This window comes from Cryptotermes secundus, unplaced genomic scaffold (genome assembly GCF_002891405.2).
Source record: "Cryptotermes secundus unplaced genomic scaffold, Csec_1.0 scaffold286, whole genome shotgun sequence".
In the NCBI taxonomy this organism is placed as follows: domain Eukaryota; kingdom Metazoa; phylum Arthropoda; class Insecta; order Blattodea; family Kalotermitidae; genus Cryptotermes; species Cryptotermes secundus.
In genome coordinates, this window is record NW_019736399.1 from 1,036,200 (window position 1) to 1,063,429 (window position 27,230).

Consider the following 27,230-nt stretch of genomic DNA (forward strand, 5'->3'; position numbering starts at 1 on the left):
CAAAAGATAGTGTGTATGACTTACATCAATATATGTATGCTCTTCAGTTATCATGCGTTTTCCCGCAAATCTTCAAATTATGTGAGCTAGTATTAACAATACCAGCGACAAGTGCTGCAGATGAACGCTCATTTTCAGCTCTGAAGAGATTAAAAAACTACTTAAGAAATTCGCAGAACCAGGATAGGTTGTCATCACTGGCTTTGATGAACATTGAAAAGTCCTTCCTAAACAAACTGCAGTCCAAACCCAGCTTTCTAGATGAGGTTATTGATCTGTTTGCCAAGAAAAACAGAAGAATCGAGCTGAATTATAAACAATAAAGTAAGCATTAATTATATTCCAGGTTCACAACCCTGTCATTTGATGGCTATAAAATTGTGTTGATAATTATGTGTTATTTTAATATATTAGCTTAAATATACAATACATATTAAACTATTAGCTGTTTTCTTTTAAATAGAAGATAGAAACTATAGGGTATGTAGAAAAAATTTATATACACGTATATAAAGTTGCTTCCCTGCTTTTGGTAGTCATGCTACGCCACTGATTGATACCTATCCCTGTGTGTTGGTGCAGGATGTGAAGAACAAGTGCTGGGATTATGGGACATTGTATCTTATACATGAAATAGACCGTGACTGTAAAAGTCTAACGTTCTATTTGGCATAGAATGTTCCATGTTTCTGTTTCTTTCATATGAATAAGCAAACAACTGCTGTGCTTAGAAAAATTGCCGCAGGCCAGATTACACAAGTTGATATCATCCACAGATGGTTTCTGTAGCATATTTCTGGTCGTGAGAATTACATTATCATTAAAATAGAATTGTGCAAATGAGATCAGTGGATCAAGTGGAAAGAAATGAAGTCAATTCATGTTAGACAAGAGAGTCATCATTCTGAAAGAGGACGAAATGCTCAAGACACAAACTGTTCCTGCAGGCATAAAAGGTCATGCTGAAAAAAATGTTTTATGTTCAGTTGTTTTACTGAACAAGTTTGCGGTTTTCGTAGTGGTACACATGAAGATTAGTGTCTTCTGGGATGCGATGCCATGTAATTTCTTCGGAACATGCTGCCCCCATCTTACACGTAGAAGAGTAAACCAACCATGGAAAAAATTGGAAGATCAGGACAGTGACTGTAGTGAACCAACAGGAGTAAGAACAGTGTTACCATACCAATTTTAGAGGGCAGAGTCATTGGGAGAAATAATGACAGAATGACCAGTAGGAGGTACGAATAGAGTAGCCTTCCCATATCACATTCAGTTTCAAGCGCAAATGGGTCCTCTGAAGAGATGTGTGGTAGTATGTTGCTGTCTTATTGGAAGGATGCAGTCCACTAGGCAGCATCTCATTGTACATAAAATAAGACCACAAATGAAGAAATGAACCTTTCTGTGATAATCTTCTTCTTTTTCTTTTTCTACACAGTCCTTTTAATTTTAACCTTTGCCTCCCTTTTGGATTTCTGAACAAGTAATATTTTATTGGGGAGAGGTTGTTATAATTTTTACTCAACCCCCTTAACTTAGGAGGGTCAAAGTTTTTCTGTCAAGGTGTACTTCCTTAGGGGGATTGACTTCACCATGCCTAAGGATTTCCTCCCCTACTCTCGGTTTTTCTGTAGGGGTTTTCCTTCTCTTAAGCAGAAAGTCCTGTTTGAAGTCACTGGATGCCGGCCTTTCACCCCACTCTGTCTGCCACATCTGTGCTTTCACCCCAGAATGTGTTGCCTAGGGGTCACCACGAGGTGGGGGAGCTAGGATTTGCCAGCAGAACCATACTTAACAGATGGTGTTCTGGTACTTAATGGTGTGTACCTACTGGCATCAGTGCACCCCACCAGAATCATTTACCAGCCTTTAACCCCCAGTATTTAATATAGCATACTATATTTTACACATCTTGTATTTTATGTGACGGAAAGTAGGATGGTGCAGAGACATTACAGTAGTGTGGGTAGGTACATGTCCAATTGTAGAAAAATCTCTGGTGAGTAGTACTTTTGACTGGTTGAGCATGTTGATAACAATGAGTGTAATAGACTCATTACTGTGCAATATATATCAAATATCTGCACAGGAGTCCCTCACTGTTTGCTATTGCTTGCTTCCATCAGGTGAATGACCTGTTGTACTTCTTCCCAACAAGTGAGAATGGGGAGCTGAGGTTTGTGTGGGCAACAGAGGAAACTGGTTTCCGACATCTCTACTTGATCACGGCACAGATGTCTGGTTTCAGCAATGGAGTGGAGGAAACACTGGAGCGTATGGAAAGTGAGGAATTGTACTCTTCCCTACTCAGCTCCACTCTTCAATTTGTGCGCAGTAAAATCATGTTTCATATCCATTTAATTACTAGCTCATTTTCACAGCCTTTAGCATGCAGTTTTCTGTGTCATTGTCACTGGGAAAATGATGATACTCATTTCTTTGTGACTTATAATCATTTAAAAAGTTATATTAATGGTCATAGTAAATATGACATGTCATATATAGCTTGTGTATCCGTAATTATGAAGCGTCGTACAAGATTCCTTACCTCTTAATACCCATGTCATACCAGACAGCAAGACTTATTTGGATAACCTATGTATGTGAAATGAATTGTGAGGGGTTTTTTTTTTATATACTGTGTATCAAAATTCTAGTTCTAGTATACATCATATTCTCAAAATTATATTTTTGGTAGAGGAGAAAATGTCAGTCTATGCGTAGAAAAGTCTGGCCAGGACTGAACTCAGAACCTTGTGGATGAATGTCAAATGCCTTACCACTCTCAGGTCCCCTAGTTCATGAAGTACAGACAGATGGAATGGCATATCTCTTTCTCAAATGTCAGCATGAAGTTAACTGCAGTATCTGTTAATATAAATGTTTCTTTCAAATGCACTAGTAAAGTTGTAGTTTCAAGTTTCTTTTCATTCTGTGGTTTCTTAAGATCTCAGTCGCGTGGTTCTGAAAACGTTTCTTTTGACATTTTCAAAGCTTTCACTCCATGTGTTGCCACGGTTTGGTACTGTTCGCTGACACTCCCACACTCTCAGCCAGTACAGCTGCCTAGGCACTAATGCATTCTGCCTGGAATAATGCTCAAACTTATTGTCTGTTCAGTGTATCCCTTATTTATTTTGTTGCATAAGTAATGTCTAGTGATTGATAAACCCTTAAGGTTGCTTTTATATTATTCCATATATTTATAAGGAATTTAAAATGTAAATACAGTCATGATTGTTTTTAGGTGAAGGTACCATACTGAATGTCTTTTATGCAAGATGGTGATCGTATCATTGGGTGCTGCCAGGGGAAGAGGCACTGCCCTGTGCATTTATGGGGGAAAAATCAAAAGTGAAATGAAAGTTTGAAATCTACGAAATATTAATACCAAACATTAAATAATTTTGTAATGTATTCTTATATTTTGAAAACCAGTAAATTAGTCTTAAATAGTTTAAACATAACTTTGTAATGATTGCTGGGTTTCATGGCAGGTGTGTTTCTGCAACCACGTGTTGGCCAGAAAGTGGCACTAACTTCTGGTGAATGGGAAGTTCTGGGTCGTTCTCTTTGGGTTGACCCTGATCATCAGCTGGTATACTTCCTGGGGTTAAGAGAATCTCCATTGGAGAAACATTTGTATGTGGTGTCCCTGAGGAGGCCGGGTGAAGTTAGATTGCTAACACGTCCGGGCTATTCGTACAGCATCGATTTCAATAAGGTGAGCATTTTGTACTTCTCATGTTTGTGACCAAAAATATTGTGAACGTATGGAGAACAATTGTATTTAACTATGTAGTTGTGTGGTGATGCTTGGCAATATAGGGGTTAAATTATTTGACATAATTTCACCCTGAAATTTCTTGTTTTACTTCCTTTATGTCCCTTCTAGGAGTGCACCATGTTTGTGGCTGTCTACAGTAATATTCAGAAGTTACCAACATGCCAAGTATTCAGAATATCGCATACAGACTGGACTGTGGAAGGTGTAATGCTCACACCTGTCGGGTACTTATTAGAACCTTCTGGTAAGTGTATAATACTTCCTGTGTTTCTAATATGTAAACCATGCCTTTATTGTCAGTATCAACAGATCTTAATTTCACTTTGTATGTGTAAAAGTAAAAAAGTAAAGCTATCACTGTAACAGGCTATAGAGGCCCATAGGGTTGTGAGACATTATCCAGACAATTGGCTCAAAGATGGTGGTAAGGTTGTCAGTCTTACGTGCCGGCCGCACTTTACTCCCCAGGAAAATTATTTAATTAATTCCTGGTACTCATTTCTGTTAGAGGCTCAGTTGACTCCAGGGCCATAGTGTGGCTGGAAGGATTAGGTCAATTGAAAAAAATCCAGTGACTTCATCGGGACTTGAACCCGCGACCTTCCGGCTTATAGCATAGGTATTAATTCTTAAACCCTTCACATGTTGCAACCTTCCAGTCACTTTGTCAGAGAAACTTTACTCCTGCCATAGTAAAAATAAATTTTCTCTTTCCCAAAAAATGTTACAATTCTATACATTTTAGTGTTATATCATTAATGGAAGTTCTGATATTTGAGACCTTACATCCCACCCAGCCAGTCATCAAATCCCACTCATTGAGAAACACTGCAGTAAGTGGAGTAAAGACAGCCATAGCTTAGATCATTAATCATCTGCTTCCCAAAACGTGGCTCACCCATTTCATCATCTTTCATATGATTGGTGTAATACTATTTGACGAAGAGTACAGTTATGTATGAAGCTCCTCATTCAGTTTTCTCCAGTCTCCTCTCACTTAGGCCCAAATGTTCTCTTCAGCACCCTGTTCTTAGGCACCTTCAGTCTCTTGTTCTTCCCATAGGGTCAGACATATTTCTGCTCTAGTTAAAAGTATGTATAACAAACACACTCAGAGTTGTATATTGTTGTGATGTAAAGTAAAGGTAAAATTATCCCTGGGAAATTAATTAAGGACCATGCCATAAAGACTTGGGGAAGTTGAGGTATAGCGCCAATGTTCTTAACCTCAACACCAGCTGGAGGTAAGTGGTCAGCTTCGGGACCCTGCCACTACCCCCAGGAAAGAGCCCCCAGTACCCATAGTGTACAAGGCTGGGCGGGCCCCAGAGCCAGTCTGGACATTATGGAGATAAGAAAATCTGCCCTTACCAGGAATTGAACCCCAATTCCTCACTTTTCCACTCCATTGCCTAGTCGATATACCAACTCAGCTATCCTGGGTTCCGCTGTAGTAATGTATACAAAAGAAATATGGAGTTAACAGAAGAAATGATACTGTCAGATATTTTCCGTCACTGTTAGAATACCCAAGATCTAGTTGTCCAGAACCCTAAACTGTGCTATCACTGACATGTGCTTTCAGTATCTGTTAAGGCATGTTCTGCAGCAAGAAATGAAAATCACTGTTGATCATGTACTTATTACAGTATTCAATTCATTTTCAGCTCTAGAAGGTGAATTTTATTGTCCAGAACTGTATACTCATCAGATCTCATCAGGGGACCTCCTCTATGCCATGGTGTTCAAGCCTCACTGTTTTCAACCTGGAAAAAAGTACCCAACTGTTCTGAACATATATGGAGGCCCTGAAGTACAGTTGGTATCCAATACTTTTAAGGTTGGCATATTAGCTTCCTTGTTTATTACTCAGTTTTTAAAAAAAAATACTGTAAACCTATAAAATATGCTTAAATTACTTGTTTCAGCATACAGGTTAAATAAAAAATTTGTAGAAACATATGTAAAAATTGCTTATGGTGGTAATATCACATTAGACAGTAGACTCCAGTAGAGTAGTTGCTCTTCTATTTCATGTGATTCTTGTACTACAAGTTTACTGAAATGTAAAGTTGTTCTTATGCATAATTGAGCACCACACCATAAAAACATGGCTGAGTTGAGGTACAGCTCCATGCATTCTTAGCATCAGCACTGGATAGGAGTGAACTTCATACCCTGGCTACTGTACTCCTGGAGAAGGATACCCAGTACACAGTAAAGAGGAAATTGGGTGGGTCCCAGCGTTGGTCTGAATGTTGTGAAGGAGAGAAAAATCCCTTGCCTCTGCCAGGAATGAAACCTCAGTCCCTCAGTTATCCAGTCCATAGCCTAGTTGTTATAATGGTACCACTGAGCTTGTGTTTGCCCAAGAGAAAATGGTAAGAGCAGTAAAGGATGATGCAAAGAGCAGTCTTGAAAATGTACTGGAATTCCTTGAGGTTTAAAATTAGTATTTATTTAGTTACAGTGAAGATTTTGATTTCATTTTTCATAAATACTTTGCCAAAGGAACTCTCATGTTTATTAATGAAATTTTCAGAGCACCAAATCTTGTAATAATATAAATAGTTACATCTTTATACAATAGACCAGCTGATGAATAAGTGCCCCATATAGTGGCAACAATGTTTAGTATGAAGGTATTGTTGTGTACACAAAAGGTCCAAAGTCAGTCCCAGTAACAAGGTGTAGTTGTGACTTTTTACTCAGACTTTTGTAGGAATTACTCTAACAACTTCTGCTTTCAATGATTCTGTTCTAGGGAATGCGTCAGTTACGAATGCACATGTTAGCTGCTCAGGGTTATTGTGTTGTTGCCATTGATTCACGAGGTTCGCAACACCGGGGTTTGCAGTTCGAAAGCCATTTACGAGGGAGAATGGTATGTATAATTAAAGCTTGATATAAGTCTTATGAAGTCTTTATGTTCATATCATACTCGCATTTTATCTAGTTTATTTGGCTGTTTGATGGGTATGGATTAGAATGGCTATTCCAGATTTTGTATTCATTGTCTGAATGAGTTTTTTCTGGAACCAGGACATGTTACTGAGATATTTTACTTTGCATATGAGTTATGTTTAATTTCCTCTGATTGTTTGCTTTGCAGCAGTCCTCATATGAGCTGTCGTAGTCCTTAGGATCCTCATTTTATTTAATCTGTCTGATAATTGCCTTGAAATACCATATTTTCCCAAGTATAAGAGACATTTTTTCCCAGATTCTCTTAAAATATGGGTGTAGCTTACAAGCAGCTCTTATGAAGGAGTGAACAAGATTGAATATGCAACTTCTTATAATGACAGAAGTGAGAAATAGTGCTGAAAGTCAAACTTAAGGTTTTCTCATTCCATTTCAAGCCCAAAACTTTTTTTTAGTGCAGCTTATATTTGGGCAAGTGTAGTATTAGATTGACACTTATCTGGCTAGGATAGTACCTTCCTTCAAACACCATAATCGCTTCCTCCCAGATTGTCTACTAGAGGTAGAATGAGACAGAGTTCTTTGGTTCTGCATCTTCATGTTGACCTTATATACCAAGCCTTTGTTGGCGATGGTGATTGTGACCATAAAGGTGATGATGTATTAGTGGAATAATGATTTTCAGGGATTATTTAAGTACTCTGAGAGAAATCTACCACTGTGCCAATTTGTCTACCACATATCCCACATGGACTGTCTTAGCATGGTACCTGCACCTCCATCATGAGAAGCCCACAGCATTCTGCGTACACTATGACACACCCTTGTCATTCATGACAGTCCAAACCTTGTTGCACAATTAGTGATTCTGCGAATGTGTTACACTCTTGTAAGATTTGAGGTTTTCACAGCGGTGACTATGAGAAAGCAGTCTTCTGGGATGTGGCGCCAAAACATCGGTTAACACAATATCTACACAGCACCGCATCCCAGAAGACTGCTTTGTGTTACACTCATATCTCCCTTTTGTGGCAGGGCACAGTAGAAATTGAAGATCAGATAGAGGTGTTGCAGTGGTTGGCAGAAAGTCTAGGTTTTATAGACATGAGTCGGGTAGCCATTCACGGCTGGTCCTATGGTGGCTACCTAAGTCTCATGGCACTTGCTCAGCATCCTGAAATCTTCAAGGTGAGTGATGTACAAGTACCATACTTAACACCACATTCATATAATATGTATGCTAAAATGGAGACGGTTTGCACCAGTTTGGCTGAACCAATTGCAAAAAAATTAATAGCATAACAAGAAAGAAACAGTCATGCACAAATGTCAGAGAAATTACAAGCTGATTTTACATTCTGGAAAGAATGTTAATAAAAGAAAATTGTGACTGACAATTCAGCATGCAAAACCAAATAGTTAAAATTTTGATAACACTTTCTGGCCATGTCTGTTCACACTTGAATATGCCTTACTGGAAGCGTGAGAAGTCAAAGTGCGGGCAGTAGAGGAAATGTGACTGATATTACCTGTTTCAGATCTCGATAGCTGGAGCACCTGTAACTTCTTGGACACTGTATGATACAGGCTACACAGAGAGGTACATGGACCTCCCTGAGAACAATGAGCAAGGATATCGAACAGGATCTATACTCAGTTATGTCCACCAGTTCCCAGATGAGTGAGTAACAGTCCATTGCTTATGGACATATCAAACATGCACTAAATTTGTGCAGTGAAATAAAATGTACAGATTGTACAAAGCTCTGTAATAATTTTATAATTAGGAAGTTACATAAAAATATTCATGTGTGCTGAATTCTTGTGGTAAAAATAAGCACTAAAATTAAGTAAAGCAGGAAAACAAGTCTGCTAACATATAATGTTTCTGTTATATTTTATTAAATAGAAAGCATTACAAAAAATGTTCCAAATAAAATCTGTTGACCATATTGAGATCTTCTGGGCAGTGCAAAAAAAGTTAAAAAATGGTAAATATGAATGGCTGTGTGGATTTGAATGAAACTCATACAAGTACGTGTATATAAAAAGATCTATTCAGTTCATTCAATCCTTTATGCAGAAAATTATTTTCCATTTTAAATGTTAAAAACGATCATTTTTACATTCATATTACTGATCTTTTGAAAGTGGTGACTGCCACTACAGTTGACTGCAGAATGGGCACCAGATTCTCCAGAATTAAATCCATTACATTAACATATTTGGAAGAAAGTTAAACAGTTAGGGTACAAAATCTGAAGAGAACCATTAAAAGTCCCTGGACTTGGTGTAACAAAGAACTAAAGATGTGTGGTCTCCCACATCAGAAAGTAACATCCAATCAATCATGGACAAAGGGAAAAAGACAGGTTCAAAGCATAATCCATAAAGAACTTGGGCTCTGTTTAACACTGATTCTTATAAGAGTTATGATTGAATTATGAATAAACTGCATTTGAATGGAAAATATTTTTCTGTCTAATAGTTCAGCCAAACTGAATGAATCTTTTATATATGTAATTAGGTATGCTCTACACAACATACATGAACTTGATTCATATGCAAAGAGCCGTTAATTTTTAACATTTTTTATTTGCATCCAGCTGGTAATTTAATACCATGTAAAGGTAAGGTAAAGGTATCCCTGAAACAGGCCGTGAAGGCCCATAGGTTTGTGAGACAGCTCACAGATGGTGGTAAGGTTCTGAGCCTTATGCACCACCCAGGAAGATTTCTGGTACTCATTTCTGTTGGAGGCTGAGTCAACCCCAGAGCCATTGTGCGGCTGGAAGGATTAGATATTGAAAAAATCCACCTCATCGGAATATTTAATACCATGTACAAATTTTTGTATCATACGCCTTCTTGAGAAAGTCTTTATTTAGGCATCATGTCTGGAGTGGTTATATTGGACCAGTAAAAGCCAAAATCTGATTTACTTCACAGATTTTGGTTCAGATTTCCAATACCATCAGTTTCATTGAAATCTAAGTAGTAGTTTCGGAGATCAAATAGAGAGACAGGTATGACCTCACCATTTTGCCTTCATTTCATCAACCTCATGCAGAAATGCATAAGAATCAAATGTGACATATCTGTACTCAGCATGTTCCACTAGTCTACTTCATATTATGGTGAGCCTGGACATTCTGATTCGCATTTCAGTCTCTATATTGATCCAAGGTGATTCAAGTGGTAATGCTTGAGCCTTTCATTTGGGAGGTGCCCCATTTGAATATCAGTGGGGCTTAACTATTCTCACTGAGGTTCTTTGTGATTTTCTTCAATTGCTAGACATTTGTCAAGATGTTCCTTTCTATATCCTCTAAAATTTATCGTCTCCCCATTTGACACTGTATAGTCTGAAATACTGACAGCACCATTACATAAACTGAAAATAAAGAAAATAAATAAAAATTAAAACTTCATGTCAAAAATCAGAGAACTGTCATTTGACAAGTGTATTATGCAAGAAGCAAGAGTCAGGATAGCTCAGTCCATATAGTGATGGGCTACAGACTTGATGGTTGGGGTTCAATTCCTGGCAGGGGCAATGTTTTTCTCTTCTCCAGAGTATCCAGACCTGTTCTGGAGCTCATTAAGCCTCTTTTCTGATGCATATCAGGTCGATTTCCACGGGGGTATAGCGGCCATAGTGTGATGCTGACCACTCACCTCAATTTAGTTCCAAGGTCAAAACGGTGGAGCTATACCTGCACTCCACCATTTGTCTTCATGGTGTGGTGCTTAATGAATTAAGCACAGGGACAACTTTACCTTATTATAAAAGAAGCATGAAATTCCTGTGACCATTTTTCTTTCTTTTTTTCTTTCAGTGAAAATCGTCTTCTGATAATCCATGGACTGATTGATGAGAATGTGCACTTCTTCCATACTAGCCAACTTATTGCTGCTATGATTAAAGCTGGAAAACCATACCAATTACAGGTAAGTCAGATTTAAATACATGTTCATACTGAATTTAATTATCTGCTTCAAGTTTACATGATTCCATCGAAGAAGGCCAGTGTACTAAAGAATGTTAGGTGAGTCTAAGCTCTGTTTGAGAAGATACTAATATACAGGTGTCCCAGGAGGAATGTGCCAATCGGGAGGGTGTTCCTTATGTTAAAGTATGCCGACATAACCCAAACCACCTATGTCCAAAGTTGAACGGTTACGGAGATAATGGCCCAAGAAAAGTGTGAAGGAAACAGATCCAGTTTCCGAAACATGCTTGAAAAAATGCAAGACAAGACACATTTCCAAAATAATTGTCATGCTTGTTGATCAAAATCTTCCAGTCTCGAAAACCGAGATTAACAGCTGTGGGGATCCGTTGTGCTGACCACGTGACACCCTCTATCTTCAAAAGTTGGCACTAACTTTGATGACAAGCAGCAGTTGCTCAGTCGGTATAGTTTGCTTGCGGACTACAGGCCACAGATATTTGATCAAAATCTGAAATATTCAAATTCATGATAGAAAAACATTTCATAACTTTATGAGCTTTTTTCTTTCCAGGTGTACCCAAATGAAAGACACAGCCTGCGTCACTTGGATGCCAGCAAACATTATGAAACAACACTTCTCTCGTTCCTCCAGAACCACTTATAGTGCGGGGACATAGTGTGCTGTTGTTCTGCCTGCCCTCCTTTTAATACTACAACATTGCAATGATAGGTGCAGTAAATATCTACAGTTGTGGTATTTAGAAGCGACAGTCCTCCGACGCGGAGTAGGAGAAGTGTTGGTAGTGGCGGGGAGAGCTCCAGCATGCTGACAAGTGTGGAGGGGAATGCAGTACAGGCGTTCTCAAAAGGAAATAAATTCTTACCTCATTGTGTTGCATAGTGTTGGCAGTTTAGTCTATACACTATTATACACTTTTCACTGTTATATACATGAAGAGTTTATTTACATATTACACAGGTCTATTCTAAAGGGGCAACACCGGCAATGTCCTCATAGATATCATCTCGACATGCCTGTCCTGCCTCATCACTACCAGATGAACTGGAGCTGTCGTCAGAACTGTCATCACTATCACCACCAACATGGAAGACAAACTCCTGTCCTACGTCCAAAAGGCCTTCCCATGCCATTAATTGTTGCCATTGTAGATGATTGGGCGGCCCTCTTCCTATAATCTTTAATTTGCCGCAAATACTGAAGACGTTTGGCTCTGATATTATATCGTTCCACCAGTATCTGCTGATTATTTTTTTTTCTTCCAGCGGAATCCCAGTTTCAAAATAATTTTCTATAATGTGGAGATGCATCCCAGAAAATCTAACGTTTTCTTCAACTTTTCATGAACTTTTTTCAGGGTAGGTCTCTTTTTTTTTCTACTATATCGAAGTCATTAATTGTTCTTCGCACCACAGACTCGTTAAAGTCGTTCAAAGTGGCTAGTGGAGATTTCCTAGGTCTTTCTTTATGGGGTGTTGAAAAGGAAGTGGAAGCCCCAGATTCGATATTTTTTTTCCTCTTATTCTTCTGACACTACTGTCCAATACACCTGTTGCCTTTGCTATTTTCACTCCTATGTTCTTCACTGTAATTGTTGTCCCAGCCTCTTTCATATACTTATATACATTACTAACAATTTCTCTTGATCGTGAATGCAACATTTTTCCACTCAATTTATTTCGTGTATGTGGCATGTTAAAGGAGATAGAAAAAATGTACAAATATAAATAAACAAAAAAGAAAATCAACGAATAAAAATAAACAATAAAATAAAATATTAATACAGTAAATATAGAATAATAAACTCAAATACGACTCCAAGAGTCAGAACTTTTTAACTTGACTGCACAAGGAAGAATTGTTTTAACTGAACTTGAGACGTCTGCTCGCACTGAAGACAGACGAATGACCAATCACAACACCCCTCAACTTTCACGAATGGACCTGCACATCCACTGCGCAGCTTTTCCTGAACTGTCGCTTCTAAATACTACAACTATAACCCCACATCCCTTCTATTGCAGTGTTGTGTAGCCATATTTATGTTTCCTTTGTTAAGGAAAGTATTACAATTTACGTAATGGTTATCAGAGCAACCATTAATGCAGTTTTGTGAATAAGTGCAATCGTAGAGTTTTCAAATAGACTTGTTTTAAATGAATCGACCGTTTATATTAGAAATTGTGTTATAAGTCTTATGCTAGTGATCGACTGAACTGAGAGACCCAAACATAAAGCTTAATTGAAATATTTAAAAACGTTGCCATTTGTTTTGTCTCTCCGATTTTACTTTGTACAGTTCATCACATACGTACAATAATGTTACTAACTTAGCGTGAATGTTGAGATCAGTGTTGTAAACATTAGATACATGAAATAGGATGAGCGTATGAGCATAGTCTTTTTTTTAATTTAATGTCTGACCATGCAATTGTAAAGTCACAATATTTGTGATTTTCTTTGTTGAGAGTAATTTTATATTACATTCATCTAATTGTTTTACTATTCTTCTTTGAGAACAAAGAGCTTCATTATTCTAATTTTTCATCTTTTTCTCTATTACAATTAATATTTTAAAAATGAACTTAAATTGAAACATGTAAAATAGATGATGTAGCAAAGTTTACTCATCACAATGGGAAAACACCTGAGAAATGAACATCAGCTGTTTAATTCATGGAGTGAACTCATTCAGTGACATGATTCTGCTGACATTAACCTAACCTACATCTTCACAAAGCTGCTTACACCTTCATATTCAAGAAACCCCAGGTTCAAATCTCTCTCCAGAGACATATTTTTCCTCAGTCCCTCCAGGTAAATGCCAAGATAATGCCTTAGATCAGGCCATGACTACTTCCATGTCCTTTCAAGTCATTATTCACTAATCTTTAGAGTATAAGCTATTGGAAGGATCATTAAATAAGCCACAAACACATGCCTACTACTGTCTGTATCCAGGTATAGATATAGTGAGACCCTTCCTGACAGTGAATTATTTCTAAATCAATCCTCTCATTTCTCCTATTTTGGGTTATAGATTATAAATTTTCCAAACCTGTAACTGCATTGATGAGAAACATAGTTTTTTGTAAATACAAAATTCTGTAACAATAAACAGAAGTACACACAACATGCAGGTAGCCCAGGATGACAGTAAGTTTTCTTCTTTCTTCTTGCTGGTTGCTCACTTGACCTCTTCTTTGACCCTGAATCTGGAGGAAATACATTCTTCCATAATGTCAGTATGATCTGTGTCCAATCTTTTCCTTCCTTTCCTCAATATCATCATTGCTGTTTTATCCTTGCTAATCACAAAATAATTGTTCACCCATTGATTGATGTTATTAGAGTCATTTTGAACATCTTCTCTGTGCTCTGATACAACAGTCATATTGTCACATATGAGGGGTTAGCATGACTAATAACAATGGGTTCTGGATTTGATGATTGGGTTTATTGGCACTTCTTACAATTACAGTTGATTATAAGAGCTCACGCATTAAACTCCTGAATGACGTCTGTCTGATGAATCTCTCGCTGCTCTCTGAATCTTGGACTGATCTCTAATCTCTCAAATTCACGAAATGCACTTGCCTTTTATAACTGCCTTGTGACCCTAATAGAGATCATGGCCCCCCAAGGGTTCCATTACTGTGTTTTATGAATGTGTTGTCTCATAAACCATGTAGTAATTTGGGGCAATGCTTTGATTCCTCCAAGCATGTTCATTGCTGTGAAACATGCTTTAACAATCCGTTGTCTAGCAATGGGTTATTTTGCCACAATATCTTCTGTATATGTGTACAATTCTGTTGGTCTATATTCTCCCTGCATCACTAGTATGACATCCATGGTTGCAATAATGAGCAGAAATGGACTGGTCCGGTCGTCTTTGGAGAATTTTGTTGGTGTGACATATCGTGGGATATCCTGACATTCCATCTGTCTATCTTGGTGCTATCAGATAGTAAAGAAAAAAAGTAAAGGTATTCCTGTAACAGGCTGTGGAAGCCCATAGGGTTGTGAGATGTTGAGGTTGCCACATTTTCTAGAGAATCAGCTCACAGATGTGGTGGTAAGGTTAACAACCTTACGCACTGGCCACCATTTGCCCACAAGAATATTCCTGATACTCCTGTTAGAGGCTGAGTTATCCCCAGGGCCATAGTGTGGCTGGAGGATTAGGTAAATTGAAAAATCCACCTCATCGGGATTCGATTCCACAACCTTCCGGCTTGTAGGATAGTGCCTCAACCATGCTACTGTGTACCCCTGATGCTTTCAGATAATGTAATTTAAATATCCTCCAGAACAAAAGAGTAACTGAACATAACATCACATGAATTAACATCTTTTTTAATCTGGTATCTCTGTTTCTTATATTTGGTTGAACTTGTTTAAAAAATTTAAGTGTTGAGCAGAATGAATGACACACTTCTGTAACATCATTAAATCTGACGTTCTTTCTACGGAAAGTACTACCCTCTGGGTGGTCTGGTATAAGTTTACTGATGCTCTGGAGGAAAGTACTGTCTCCATTTTCAGGGTAAAAGAGTAAGCAGAGCAAGCCTCCTTCCTCTGAAACAGTGGTACACTTCTACCAGATTACACATCATCACATCACAGAATACAGTAGCATCTTTAAGATGGGAATGTTACGAAAATAACATTGAGAAGGTGTGTATCCTTGATATCTGGGCAGGTCAGCAATATGATGGAACATGTAGGGCAGTGTTTCCATACTTGGTTCTCACTCCATGAATCATGTAACATGTTCTTAAAATATAATTTTACACTTTGATATTGTACAAATTAATTTCAAAGGTTACATAAGAACTGTAACATATAATACATATGAAATGTAATTTCAGACAGCTGTTAAAAATTGTTATTGTCCTGATGGATAAATCTGCACTGTAGAAAGCACAGCAACTATTTGAGAAGAACCAATAAGGCAGGTAATATATATATGACAAAAGAGAGAAAACAATAAGCATGTATCCATAAAACGATTAAGACTATTAAAATTTCTTGACATTGTAGTATGAGGAACATTATAAACGGTATACTCTGTATTGATATGTGCAGACCTGCATAAATTTCCCATATATCTAGGAGCCACCTCCAATATAAGAGCCAGAATAAAAAACAACATGTCAAGTGAGATATTTCTTCATTTTCACTATCAAAGGGACAATTGAAACATAAATAAGAGCCTGTTCATTTCATGCTTAGGGAAAACCCAACACATCACAGTTGGATTACTGGAAACCATAAACTTTCTTCTGCCATTGCTAGGATATCAGGAAAATATAAACCAGCTTTAACACTGTTATGAAATCAAGTGAGGAATGATAATAGGATGTACAAATAAAAGGGATGTGAAAAGAATGTAGTAGAAAGGAGGGAAGGGGATAAAGATACAAAAGGCACAGAACATGGTGAGGAATGATTGCAAATAGAAGGGATGGTATGGAAAAGCAGTAAGGGAGAAAAGAGGGAATAAGATTCAAATGAATAAAGGAAAAGACGAAAAAAATAATCCTCTTCTCCAAAGGGTCACAGAATTTATGCAGGCCTGACCACGCCTAGTTTTATACCTCATTCAGTGTCACCACTGGAGAAGGAATGCCACTGAGTTGTTTAACAACTGCATGACCTCAAATTGGCATTTTTCTAGACAAATGTAAAAACGAATTACATAATCTTAATACTAACATAAGTTTCTTACCTTATTTGACCTCCATGCCCCAGTAAGAAACCTTGATTAGATCATACACCAGAAACATTATATGATGAAACTGCATTCAAGGTTTCTTTGGAAAACAGTAGATTTTGACACTAAACTGATGAAAATCTTAAATGAGGAAAAACCTTAACTGAGGAACATTAAATGGGCCTTTCAAAATATGTGACATACAATGGAAAATAATCATGTTTGTCTGCATACTAACTCCTCATTTTATGAATGCAAAATTAACGAATGTTTCTTGAAGAACCCTGTCTTCTATATGTGACAACATGTAATGTGGTACAAATTTACTGACATTTCAGACAAACATATTGCCTCCATGTTTTCTGATACACTGAAGGTGGAAGGAGAATGTCCCTCTGAAATGTCTGTAAACTTTACCAATATAGACAGTGTGACATCCGAGAAGACGGCACTCTTCATAGTCACCACTGTGAACACTTCAAATCTCACTCAGTGATTCTGTTTTGGTGCATGTAACAAATTCTTGCTATTTAACCACTCCACAAACTAGGATGCATCATCAGTTACTGACATGCACCATTATCTCATCATTAAAAGTTGCTAGATTTACTAGATTCTGTTGTCAAAATACTTCAGGCATTCATACACTGGGAAATTCAAACATACTGGATTAATATACTCAGCAGATAGCAGTGGGCATGTGAAGCTGATGTAAAAGCACTGAATGTGTGCAGTATTATGAGATTATATTAATATACTGTATTATTTTTGTTGGGAATTATTATTCTGGTTTAGAACTAGTACTTCTGTAATATATTTTACTACATTTTGTAATATTGATCCATTCTCACTTTAAAAAATTTTGTTTGCTAAAGGTACACTAAATTCTGCAGCAAACTTCTTCTTCCTGATAATATCAATACAATGGGTGCTCCATTTCTGTCAACAACTCCAGATGACATGTGATTTCTTAATATCCTCTTAAGAATACCATCATTACAAGAATTTACTCACCAAATGCAAAAGCTCATTTAATTGCTAAGTTACAGTGAGCTTTTTTGTTCTTCTGCTCAGTCTTTACCAGGTAACAAAGGTAATAAAAATACCAGTAATTGTTATGATAAACAATATATATATATATACAAAAGTATATATTTTCATTCCCCCCCTGACTGTAATTTATATATCTATGAACTGTCTTGCCGGTCACAGTGGCCACATAGTCTAAGGCATGAACCATCTTCGCCTGCTCGAACACTGGGATTGTAGGTTCAAATCCCACTTGAGGCATGGATGTCTGTGTGCGTTTTTCCGTTTGAGTTGTTCTGTAAGTAGATAGCAGCCTTCCATTTGTGTTGTTCTGTAAGTAGATAGCGGCCTTGCAACGGGCAGATCCCCTGTCCAAGGAGTCCTACCGAATGTATATAGATTAGAAACAGAAAAAGCGGCCAAGATCCACAAGGGTTGTTGAGCCAGAGATAGACAGATGTACTGTCTTAAAAGTCACAGGATCTCTGATTACTGGGAAATTCACTTTTAATTAACAAAACTATGACTAATGAACTGCTTTTAAAAAATGCATCTCTTTCATAAAACAAAGAGTTAGATTATTCAGTTGACAGAAAAGAGCCTTCCCCCTCCCCTAGTATAAAAGCATAAACAAACTACTTTAATTCAAATGGAACAAGTTCTTTATCTTATACAAAAATATAATTCTTTGCACAAAAGGCAAGGGTCAAAATTTCACTTCACAGCAAAGGATCAGTCCCATTATTTTGTGGTGGCCTCTCAATGTTTGCTGTGCATGGAATATAGTAAAGTTCATTCCCCCACTCAGGGAGCATGTGGGTCACTTTGCTGAGAGCTGCATGGTTATGGTCATACTCAGTTTCTCTACGTTGGTACAGTGACTGGGCTGTATGACCGAGGGGTCAGAGTTCAAGTCCCAGTGGGGGTAAGAATTTTTCTCTTATCCACGTCATCCAGAACAGTTCTGGGGCCTATCCAAGCCTCCTAGCCAATAGGTACCTGGAGTAAAGCGACCAGGGCATGAAACTGACCATTCACCTCCAAAAAGTGCCGAGGTCAAGATAACATGGGTCTATATAGCCACTCCCCCTAGGCCTCCATATTGCTTAATTATTGTAGTTAAGCACAGGGACAACCTTTTTTTTATACTAAGTTTCTCCAGGTAAATGCTTAGATAGTGCCTTGAAATAACCATAACTGCTTCCTTCCATTTCCATTCCAGTTCACCACTTATTAGGGCCTCTCATTGCACAGTCAGTATAGCAACTGGCTACAGGCTGGAAGACTGAAGGGACAGAGTTCAAGTCCTGGTAGGGGTTAGAATTTTCTCTTCTTCATATTGTCCACACTGGCTCTGAGAACCGCCCAGTCTCCTAGCCAATGGGTACTGGGGCTCTTTCCCCACGAGTAAAGTGGGCAGATATGAAGCTGACCACTCACCCTCCAACTAGTGCTGAGGTCAAGAATATGTGGATCTATACAACCACTCCCCATATGCCTTCATGGACTGGTACTTAATTAGTTAAGCACAGGGACAACTTTACCTTCATTTATTAATCACCCTACCATTTGATGCTATAGTCTGAGCCACCAGCAGCATAAATAAATACAGGCATCCCCAGATGTTTTTAATGTACTTCATTCCATGAAAACTGTTCAGAAGATGAGAGCTTGTAAATTCCATGTACTTTACTGGACTCAGGAAAATAATTTGTTCACAATAGCAAAAATTATGTTTGTTAATTGAAAAATGGGTACAAATTATCATCTTTATTTCAGTGAAAATTCATAAAATAAAGGATACTGTACACTACAGTATCAGTATCTGACCATCAAACAGGGAGAGAAACTTGTACACCTGTGTTGTTTCTTAGGCTGTAGCACACTCCCCTAACAAAAAGCTTTAATCTTTTCGCACAGACACATGCTATTTCCATACATTATCTTTGCTACATATGCATTATACTGGTTTCTATTCCAAGTCATTACTGTCACTTTTATTTAATCTAAATAACTAAATTATGGGAATATACTAATCAAACACATAAACACTGCCAACTACATGCACTTGTAAAATCAGTCTTAATCACTAGACATGCCTGTTTTCGTTTTTCGATTTAAAAACCTATAAAGGTATTTTATTCTTTTATTTAGGTCTTTCCATTTACTGGGTCTTGCAATTGGTACTATTCCCTTATTAAACACCTTCCTCTTGCGAAGCAGTATCTGATACTCATTTCCTTGCACACCCCGTAGCCACGACTGTACATTGTACAAGATCCTGGTTGGATGAAGTTCTCCATTCCCAAGAATGTCTATATAATCATTCTGCCCAAACAATGCGCGCTTCTCACACCATGCGTTTTTTGGTCTGTACACTGGCATGGATATGGGTGGCCCATCAACATGTGGTAATGTTCCACTTTGAAGAATTTTGTCTTTGTAGCCATACCGTCGTAGAAGAGGCCCTTTAGCAATCTTCTCTGCGTGATAACGATTCCGCACACACGTCAGCTGTGGGTTCTTAATTGAGTGACAAATTAGTGTGAATGATTTCAAACACAAACTCATAGCTCGTGCTTCGAAGTGGACAGTTACTAGATGCTATAAACGACTTTCGTTCTCACTCTTGATATAACTCTTACCAACGCCCACAATATAAATGAAAACAATTTAAAACATATACAGGTTATAACAAATTAAAAACCTGACGAAAACAGAAATTACTAACGTGCACGACTGAAAATACAACGTACATTCTTAACATCGACATCTGAGCGATCTGAGCGATCTGAGCAGCCCTCATTGCGCTCACTGCGCTCACTGCCGCACTCTGCGCTGGTGATCGCTGGTAATGTTCAAGAACCCCAAAAGATGGCAGTACATACTTAGCAATCTGATAGTGCCATCTAATGTTGTTGTAACAAACGTCTCTTTTAAGTGTGGTAGAAAATTTGTAACACCCGCCCGTAATAAAAGAGAAAATATTACGTCTTAGAACCACAGTATTGCTTTCTCTATGTAACAGTAGTTACCGAATCATTAATCCACATCATCATAATCATATTTTTCTCAAATCTGCCGTTAAATTCCTATCAGCAATCATGAAAATGAAGTGAATTAATTGGCACCAGATGAAGACTTTTTGCTAAATTTTGAGAGAATAAATAACACGCGATAACTGTTTAAATAAATATTAATTTGATTTGGTAGTATTAATTATTCTGCAAGTTCAGAGAATAGAGCATCCGTATTCTGTAATAAACTCAAGTGTGTTGTTAATGCAGTAGGCGATATAGCCTTCTCTCTCAATAGTCTAAAAACTTTCGTCATCTTACATAATTGGCAGAAAGGGAGTAGGAAGGTGGGGTTTTATTTTCTACTTCGCTAATTTATTCTGTGCAATGGATCCTGTCCAGGGTATGTATAGTTTCTTTTCGGTGTTCATTATACTTAGCACAAAATATTGACTAAAACTGGACATAGATGATGTGAGAAGTTTATATTTTCCAACTTAGAACAGAAAGTTTGAATCAAATATTGTAATAAAGGAACAAATAATTTGTAAAACTTAACCTACATTAATTGCTTCCATGAATTATTATCAAGCGTTGCAGGAGCTATGTAACCAGCGTTACGAACTTTTTTTATTCGTAGATTATACAAATACAATGTGTTTACTGTGCGCTCAACAGTAGATTCTGAACTAAAAGATATGGGAGACCAAAGGACATATATTTCAGAAGGTAAAATCCGACACTGAAAGCCAAAATTGGCGGCACCCGTGAAGTAACTGCATCTCGGAGATCGATTTTGGCTCCTTTTTAAAGTGAATCACAAGCGTTGGTATTTGAAGTTCTCATTGCCGATTAATATTGATGTTATAATATTCTGGAATGTAAAGTTATTTGTTTTCTTAGGTAGGCGTCAACGTTTCGGAGGAACCTTCTGCCTTCATCCACATGTAGAAGATTAATTTTCTACCCTGAAGTTGGATCTAGCAACAATTAATTTCAGATTACCTCCAAAATTGGCCCACACAATTAGCTTGAATGCACAAAATATAATTTACATTGTCTTTTTTATTTGTTGGGTTTATGACATAATATGGTCTGGCATAAACCGACAAAAGCCTCCATGTTGTGGAAAACATTGGTAACTACTTCCCAGACAACACGGCGTCGTGACTCACAAGACCGTGATATACAGTTTCACAGCCACCAAAGCCTCTTGCGCTTACTAGTATGGACATTAAGGAGATAATATTAAAATGTTACAGTGTACCCATGCCCGTCCTGTAATTCAGTTTCTCGATAATTGTTTACATGTTGCCGTGCATATTCGGTAACTTTAGATCCGAAAGTCGTTGTGAGAAGATCAAGACAATGTCAATTACATGGAAGTGACGACTACAAAAGAACGCCCTTATTCTGTTTGAAATAATTTTTCCGACGAACATTTTCGAAGGACGGTCGGAACGCCATCAGAACCTTATCGGCATAGTCACCGGTTGAATTTGATCCACGGTGAGTGTGTGTTACATTTGAAATAGAACGATCATTTTCACATGGTCAATTGTCTTATGCCAGTATGTATATAAAGTTTTGTTATTTATTTAGTAGCAATCCTAGGAGACGATGTTGAGTTCATTTTATTAAAATATCTGGTGATTTCTTTGTCGCTGTTGGTAACGTAATGCACTGAACCTCTGTCACAGACAACTTTCTTAAGTTATGTCATCGTTGCTCTTGGCGCTGTGGTGTTCGGAACAAGAAACATTCGTAACCAAGCAGGAACATCGTCTTAATATTGCTATTTCAATACTGACATGTAAACTGTTTATTAATATCATAAAAACAAATTATAATGTAATAGTGTATTGAAACTATTATTTTGTAGAGTAATTAGTGCGCAGACATTTTCGTATACTGGAAAACCGCCGGCGGGGAGTAAGGTAATTTCTCGGAACAGCCATAAATTGTAGTTCCGATCTAAGCCTGTTCGTGTTGCGTGCAGGGAAAGTGGAAGGCTGCATATGTGTGTGTGCGTGTGTACTGGTAGTATATAGTATTGGTAAGTTGATATGTTACCTCATTCGTAATTATGACCTTGTGGGTGGTAGTAGTTAAGTGATTACAAGATTTTTGTGCCGCAAGTGCCAGTGACGGTCTCCTTGTAAATAAATCGTACGAAAAGTGACACACTGAAATAGGGGTGTGTCCCCAAGGGAATTTTGGCTTACATTCTTGAAGCTCCTACTTTAAATATTATTAGATTTGCACCGTACGATAGTGAAAACTGACATTCCTTCGTCAGTTTGTTTGATCGTAACGAGCGGTGGTTCATTATCATGTTCATTGGTGGTAGTGAAGCACATTTTAGGCGCCATTTGCATGCATGCCGTACGGAGGGAGATTCGGATTCGGTGTGTTACATTGGCTCCTCACACCTTAATACATTGGTGAGCAGTTGTATAGTAAGTTGTTCTGACGAGTTTAGTATCAGGAGGTATTTGTTTTTAATCCCATAAATTGCCTTAGTTGTAATGAAATTGTGATTTCGGCGGCTATTGTCAAACGACATGCTGTTGTGTTCCTCCTCTGTTGCTGTTCCATAAAGCAGTCGCCATCCCTAGTAGGAATCTAGCAGAAGCGGCATTATGGGGGTGGCTCGGTTCAGTGTTGATCAGTGTCGTTCAGCATTTGCGAGTTGTGTTTCGAATTGCTGGGCGTAACGTTAGTGTGTGGTGTAGTGGTATGACAGTGGGTAGGAGTAGTGTCAATTAGTGAACAATTGTAGTGCTGCATTACATGTAGACCGTTAAGCCCGAAGCACAAACTTTAAAATGCCTCGTATCAGTTGAGCAACAAAATTTATCTTGGTCCTATCTGTGTAGCAGTGACTTGTGGTTTCATTATAGTCTCAAGGAGTTCGTCATATACCCAGCGGTAAGCACGCATTTATAGCCCACAATTTAGGTATTCGTAATGAAGCCGGCGGCCCCCATACACATTTTGTTCAGAATTTGTATGACCTTTTCTTTTTTCCTCCCACTATTTTCAACCAAGGGTTCTGTACGTATCTTTGTACTGTGTTGGGTTATAGCTTCTCAGAGCGGTTGATATGACTAGTATAATCGTTTCGACGAAACAGTTCAGTTTTTTCGTGACTTACAAAATTAAAAACAAATTTAACTGCTGCTGCCTAAATCTTGTCCTACCGTATGGGACTTGTATATGAAAGTCATTAGTTCAAAAAATGTCGCAGTACTTCACTGCAGTAATAATAAACTAAGTTAAAAGTGTAGGTCTGAAATACCCGTAACCGGAGGCGAAACGCCCAGATTTCGTAAACGGCTGCATGGGCAAAACTATCACAAACTGATGTGAACGCCTAACGAGATGCAGTTTTGAGTACGGGACCAGTGCACCATATTTATTTTTTAGTGTTGTGATATAGATGAAGCAGCTTTCCAGAGCAGCGTATTTCACTCCGGAGTAAATTTATATGGCACATGTACGAGTGTAGAAATTAGGAGACTGTTGATTTCATATCACGCCCAAGCAAGTCGTAACCGAACCCATCGCAGCCTTGCAAGGAAAGGAACTGCACACATCAGAACTTAGCGTTACTTTATGAACTGAGCTGAGGAAGACTAGATTTCGGAATAGTCATTTCCATTTACAGGTGGCTTCATAGTGTGACACATCCACCCGTGAATCTGTGAACATGTACCAGTACTTATTATTGGGAGGGTTCAGACAGTTGTAGTAACTTAGGGCATAAGTTGAGGGAGAATATCGTTTCTAGTAAATTGCATACAGCTCGATCGGTTTGGTTGATCTGACAACAGATCCCCCCTACCCGACGAACTGTGTTGTACGAGCTTTCATTTTGAAGTTGACTACACCGTCTCGGGACATGATGTCATCGACATTCCGGGGCGTAAGTTACGCAAGCAGCGTGGGCCAATTTGTGAATAGCAGTAGAATGCATAAGTTTTTTTATACTTTTGGATATACAGTATAGTGTTAACTGAATGTACCATTTTCGAATCAAGAATTTTGTCGTGAGTGTGTTTACGATTTTCATTCCGTTTCGAGGTCAGAAAGCGGCTCCTTCCGAGGGAATTGCGTGCGTTCGCTTGGACGATGGAAACAGGAGCTTTTAAAAATATTAATTAGTTGAACGTGCCTTAAACGGCTTCAGACTTTAGCTGATATTTTTAGAAACTTTTGTATAAGTCGTTATAAATTTGTTCTCTTTTAATGTAAGGTAAAGTCCCTGTGCTTAACTAATTAAGCACTACACCATGAAGGCGTATGGAGTAGTGACTGTATAGATACACATTTTCTTGACCTCGCCTCTAGCTGGAGGTGGCCGCTTTGTTCCTATGGAGGGACCCTCCTGTACCCACTGGATAGGAGGCTCGGTGGACATCAGAGTCGGTCTGGAAGACGTGAAAATTCTTGACCCTACCGGGACTCGAACTCCGACCCCTTCGGTCGTCTAGCACGTAACCAGTAGCTATCCTGGCTCCAGTTTGTTCATGTTACAGAGGAAAATTTATTGTAGATCGACAGTAATAAAACCATGAATATACATTTATTATTGTTGGAGTGAATTTAAATTTAATTTATTGTTGTAGGGCTATTCAAAAAAGTCGACAATACCAACTAGCGCCCCCCCATCCCCTTGTCTGAAAGAAGGAAGCTGTATTAAAGACGCCAGCTGATACCCATCGCCAGCAAAGTATTATGTACAAACCTGGATTCTCAAATTATGCAGCAACAAAATACAGAAACAGACCAAATGCGGCGTTATATTTGAGAATTAAACGTTACAACACAAAATAAATATAAAAGAGAAAAACTGCTGTTTGCATTGAAAATTACAGATATGTGGCGTATTAGTATTTGATCCCATTTTTCATATACATTAAATGTAAATTTTATGCATGAATGCAATCAGACATCTTTGGAGATTATATCCATGTTTAAACTTTTTTTTTTAGTATTCTTAACTGTGACCTAGTTTTTAACTTCACATAGAACTTTATATACTACACAGTCCGTCAACAATGCAACAAATTGTTCCTTTTAGATTTAATTTAAGTGAACTACAGCGTGTGCTATTTTAGCGCCTAACAATTGACTACGAGTATGAAGTTTTAAATCATGAAGCGTGCAGTCGCATATACGACGAATGGAGAATATTAGTGCAGTGTAGCAGATTTAGCATAGTAAGACACCAGAAGATGGCCATTTGTCGAAAGTGAAAGTGTAAGAGAGAAGGAACAGTTGTTGCATTGTTGACGGACCGTGTAGTACGTAAACAGTTTTAGGTATAGTAATGCAACAGGATGCTTAAATACAGGTTTTTTAACTTCATATATAAGAATTTTGATACCGGTTTCATAAGAATGTTTCAAGTGGTCATATTGAATCGTGAATGTCGTGTTGTGAACTGTACCTGTACTTAACTGTGCATTGTGGGGGTGTGGCCATGGTAGCTGCATGCAAAAGCCCAGATCTCTTTTTCATTTCTGACGCCCTCACTAACTGAGATTATATGTAGGATGGAATGGTATAATGTGATTGGCGGATAGTGAGCTCGGTAAGATTCAGAAAGTAGCAGTCGTGGGCTAATTTGATGTATGTAATGTGTCTCGAGGGACTGAAAAAAACCACGAAAGCCGTATGATAACCGATCTCAGGGCCGATATTTTAACCCAAGACCTCCATAATACAAGGAACTGGTATTGTCCAGTCGACCAACACGCTTGGTATGTAAGGCCTGAATGCAGTCAGGTTTTGTTTGGTGTGTAGTGCACAGCTAAATAGGGCAAAGAAATTTCGTCGTGACAATGCATTGCAGCCTTCCGTGAAACCAGAAGATTGTGTCTGAAAATGATGATTATGATGCTTTTAAAACTTTTGAATTGCACGTGTAGAATGTTTCACAACGAAATGTGCACCTCTGTTAGATGGTTCATGTTGTCCTGTCCTAGGCAGTTGGAGCCGTTTTACGTCATTGTCTTGTAAGCAGCAATAGAGTATCGAATGATATTCAGTTTGTGAAGATTTACCGCCGGTGAGTAGCGAGGTGAAACTGGAACCCGAGCTTGTGTTGGTGTGTGAATTTACGTAATGTTGCACCACACTTTCGTGGTGAGTTTGAACCGATAAATAATAGACCTACGTTAATTTGAGACTTGTAGAATACAAGATTTGAAATTATTTCAGTTTGTTCATGTTTACTGTGTAATTTCTTGAGGGCTATTACCTCCACTTAACAGTATTATTCTCTTGGCGTGACGCTTAATGACAAGAGGTAAATTTAACAGTGGTTACAGGATGTACCACCTGCTCTGCATTTTGTTCACGCAGTGTTTTTCATGCGATTTTCAGAATGAACAGCGATTATTTCCCGAAGGATCATTAGCCGGTTGTCATTTGTAATGGAGACGCATTGTTTTTGTGAGGTAACGGTAAAGCTATTCCTGTAACAGGCCGTGGAGGCCCATAGGGTTTTGAGACGTCGAGGCTCCCACATTTTCTAGACAATCGGCTCGCAGTTGGCGGTGAGATTGTCAGCCTTACGCGCCGGCCACTTTTTACCCCCCCTCCCCGTATATATAGTATATATACACACGTAAGTTTGAAATCAAACACCTAGAAGCCAGGAGGAAAGAGACCGCAAGGAATACCTAGACGTAGGTGGGATTAAAATGTGTCGTAGAGAGATAGGATGGGGTGGTGTGGACCGGATTGATTTGGCTCAGGACAAGGA

General features: G+C 38.3%; 2 protein-coding genes across 14 annotated transcripts in view; both read left to right on the top strand.

Moving 5' to 3' along the window:
• LOC111869858 (dipeptidyl peptidase 9) overlaps nt 1-11,543 on the top strand; it is a 26,163-nt gene extending 14,620 nt beyond the window's left edge. For 3 of the 4 annotated variants that reach the window (XM_023861691.2, XM_023861692.2, XM_023861693.2), the window contains exons 10-18: nt 2,130-2,337; nt 3,501-3,727; nt 3,899-4,034; nt 5,458-5,630; nt 6,555-6,674; nt 7,751-7,903; nt 8,254-8,396; nt 10,555-10,666; nt 11,243-11,543. In XM_023861691.2, the coding sequence (XP_023717459.1) occupies nt 2,130-2,337; nt 3,501-3,727; nt 3,899-4,034; nt 5,458-5,630; nt 6,555-6,674; nt 7,751-7,903; nt 8,254-8,396; nt 10,555-10,666; nt 11,243-11,335 (1,365 nt within the window). In that variant the 3' untranslated portion in view covers nt 11,336-11,543. The remainder of the gene's footprint in view (nt 1-2,129; nt 2,338-3,500; nt 3,728-3,898; nt 4,035-5,457; nt 5,631-6,554; nt 6,675-7,750; nt 7,904-8,253; nt 8,397-10,554; nt 10,667-11,242) is intronic. The other variant, XM_023861694.2, reaches the window with a different exon arrangement.
• Nucleotides 11,544-22,410: 10,867 nt separating this feature from the next.
• LOC111869826 (protein hu-li tai shao) overlaps nt 22,411-27,230 on the top strand; it is a 159,252-nt gene continuing 154,432 nt past the window's right edge. For 6 of the 10 annotated variants that reach the window (XM_023861618.2, XM_023861615.2, XM_023861623.2 and 3 more), the window contains exon 1: nt 22,411-22,511. The gene's annotated coding sequence lies outside the window, so the exon portion shown is untranslated. Of the gene's footprint in view, nt 22,512-22,574; nt 22,900-23,080; nt 23,387-27,230 lie in introns of those variants that run through there. The other 4 variants (XM_023861616.2, XM_023861620.2, XM_023861619.2 and 1 more) reach the window with 3 other exon arrangements.